Source organism: Musca vetustissima, unplaced genomic scaffold (assembly GCF_032173495.1).
Source record: "Musca vetustissima isolate MV318-11 ecotype Yass unplaced genomic scaffold, APGP_CSIRO_Mvet_v1 utg1266, whole genome shotgun sequence".
In the NCBI taxonomy this organism is placed as follows: Eukaryota; Metazoa; Arthropoda; class Insecta; order Diptera; family Muscidae; genus Musca; species Musca vetustissima.
In genome coordinates, this window is record NW_026882875.1 from 194,283 (window position 1) to 195,323 (window position 1,041).

Here is a 1,041-nt window from a genome sequence, read left to right on the forward strand (position 1 = left end):
CGTACACAAAGATCTTCCTCGTGATGCCTCCGATGACGACAACATTTTTTCTGCACATACTCGAACAAACATACAAACGTATACGTATATTATGATTTACTTCATCAAATCTGTGCATATTCAGACATAAATCTAACGACAAAAATAGACTACTACAATCTCGGGCATGCCACAAAACAAATCATAAAGCAAAACTAAGACAAAAACTAAACGAGGCGATTGAGAAAGAAAAATAAAAAACACGACAAACAAATAATGCACATTCGTTTTTATTGCGATCTTCTTTTTATTGCACAGCAAATGATTTGATTTTTCTTTCACTTTTCAGCCTTTGGATAAAAGTGCCTCCCCGTTTTGCGTTGTGATGATGGTGGGATGGGATGGCAGCAAAAAGTTGGGAAATGTCTTCCCGTCCCGATTCATGTAAAGAAGTATTCCAACAGAGTGGTGTAGCGTCGCATATTCACATAATTCACCAGCACAATATAGGCGTAGCACGTATAGATGTAGGCCCACCACTGGAAGTGCAAATGTTTCGCCCACAAAAGGGATTTGCCGCTGTTCATGTGTACCAGGTAGGCCTGACGCGAATCTGTCAGCAGTTTTCGCACAAAGGCGCCACTCAAATACACGATGCTTATCAGAAGTATGAGGCGTCGCAAGTGTACTAAAAGTATTGCCATTTTGGTCTTTCCGATGTGTTTTGCTGCTACATTCGTCAGCTGAAATGAAACGTTAAACAAAAATTATAAATACAGGGGATAGGAATTTATGTTTGTTATATTAAAAAACACAGAATTTTTCGTGATAGTCCCCCTTTTGTGTCCCGAAACATACATTCTATTGCGTTATCTTGAGTTTCCCAAATATCTGGCTAAATCAAAAAATGTGTCCCAAATTTCACAATATTTTTTTATTATTATTTTCACTTTTTTCTATTTTCACAACACAGCCCAATGCTTGTCTATTTTGTCTTTATTATGTGTTTTTCGTTTTTTGTTTCGATTTTTCCGTTTTTGTTTTGAAAATTCTTTTTCTCCG

At 37.0% G+C, this 1,041-nt stretch overlaps 1 protein-coding gene across 1 annotated transcript; it reads right to left on the reverse strand.

Moving 5' to 3' along the window:
- Positions 1 to 419: 419 nt before the first annotated feature.
- LOC133329562 (uncharacterized) lies at positions 420 to 733 on the reverse strand. Its single transcript, XM_061538039.1, has one exon. It carries the CDS (start codon positions 681 to 683, stop codon positions 420 to 422), a length of 264 nt encoding a protein of 87 aa, XP_061394023.1. The 5' UTR covers positions 684 to 733.
- Between the last annotated feature and the right edge of the window lie 308 nt (positions 734 to 1,041).

Coding starts and splice junctions, on each gene's coding strand:
- LOC133329562 (XM_061538039.1), bottom strand. CDS start 683: ATGGCAATACTTTTAGTACACTTGCGACGCCTCATACTTCTGATAAGC.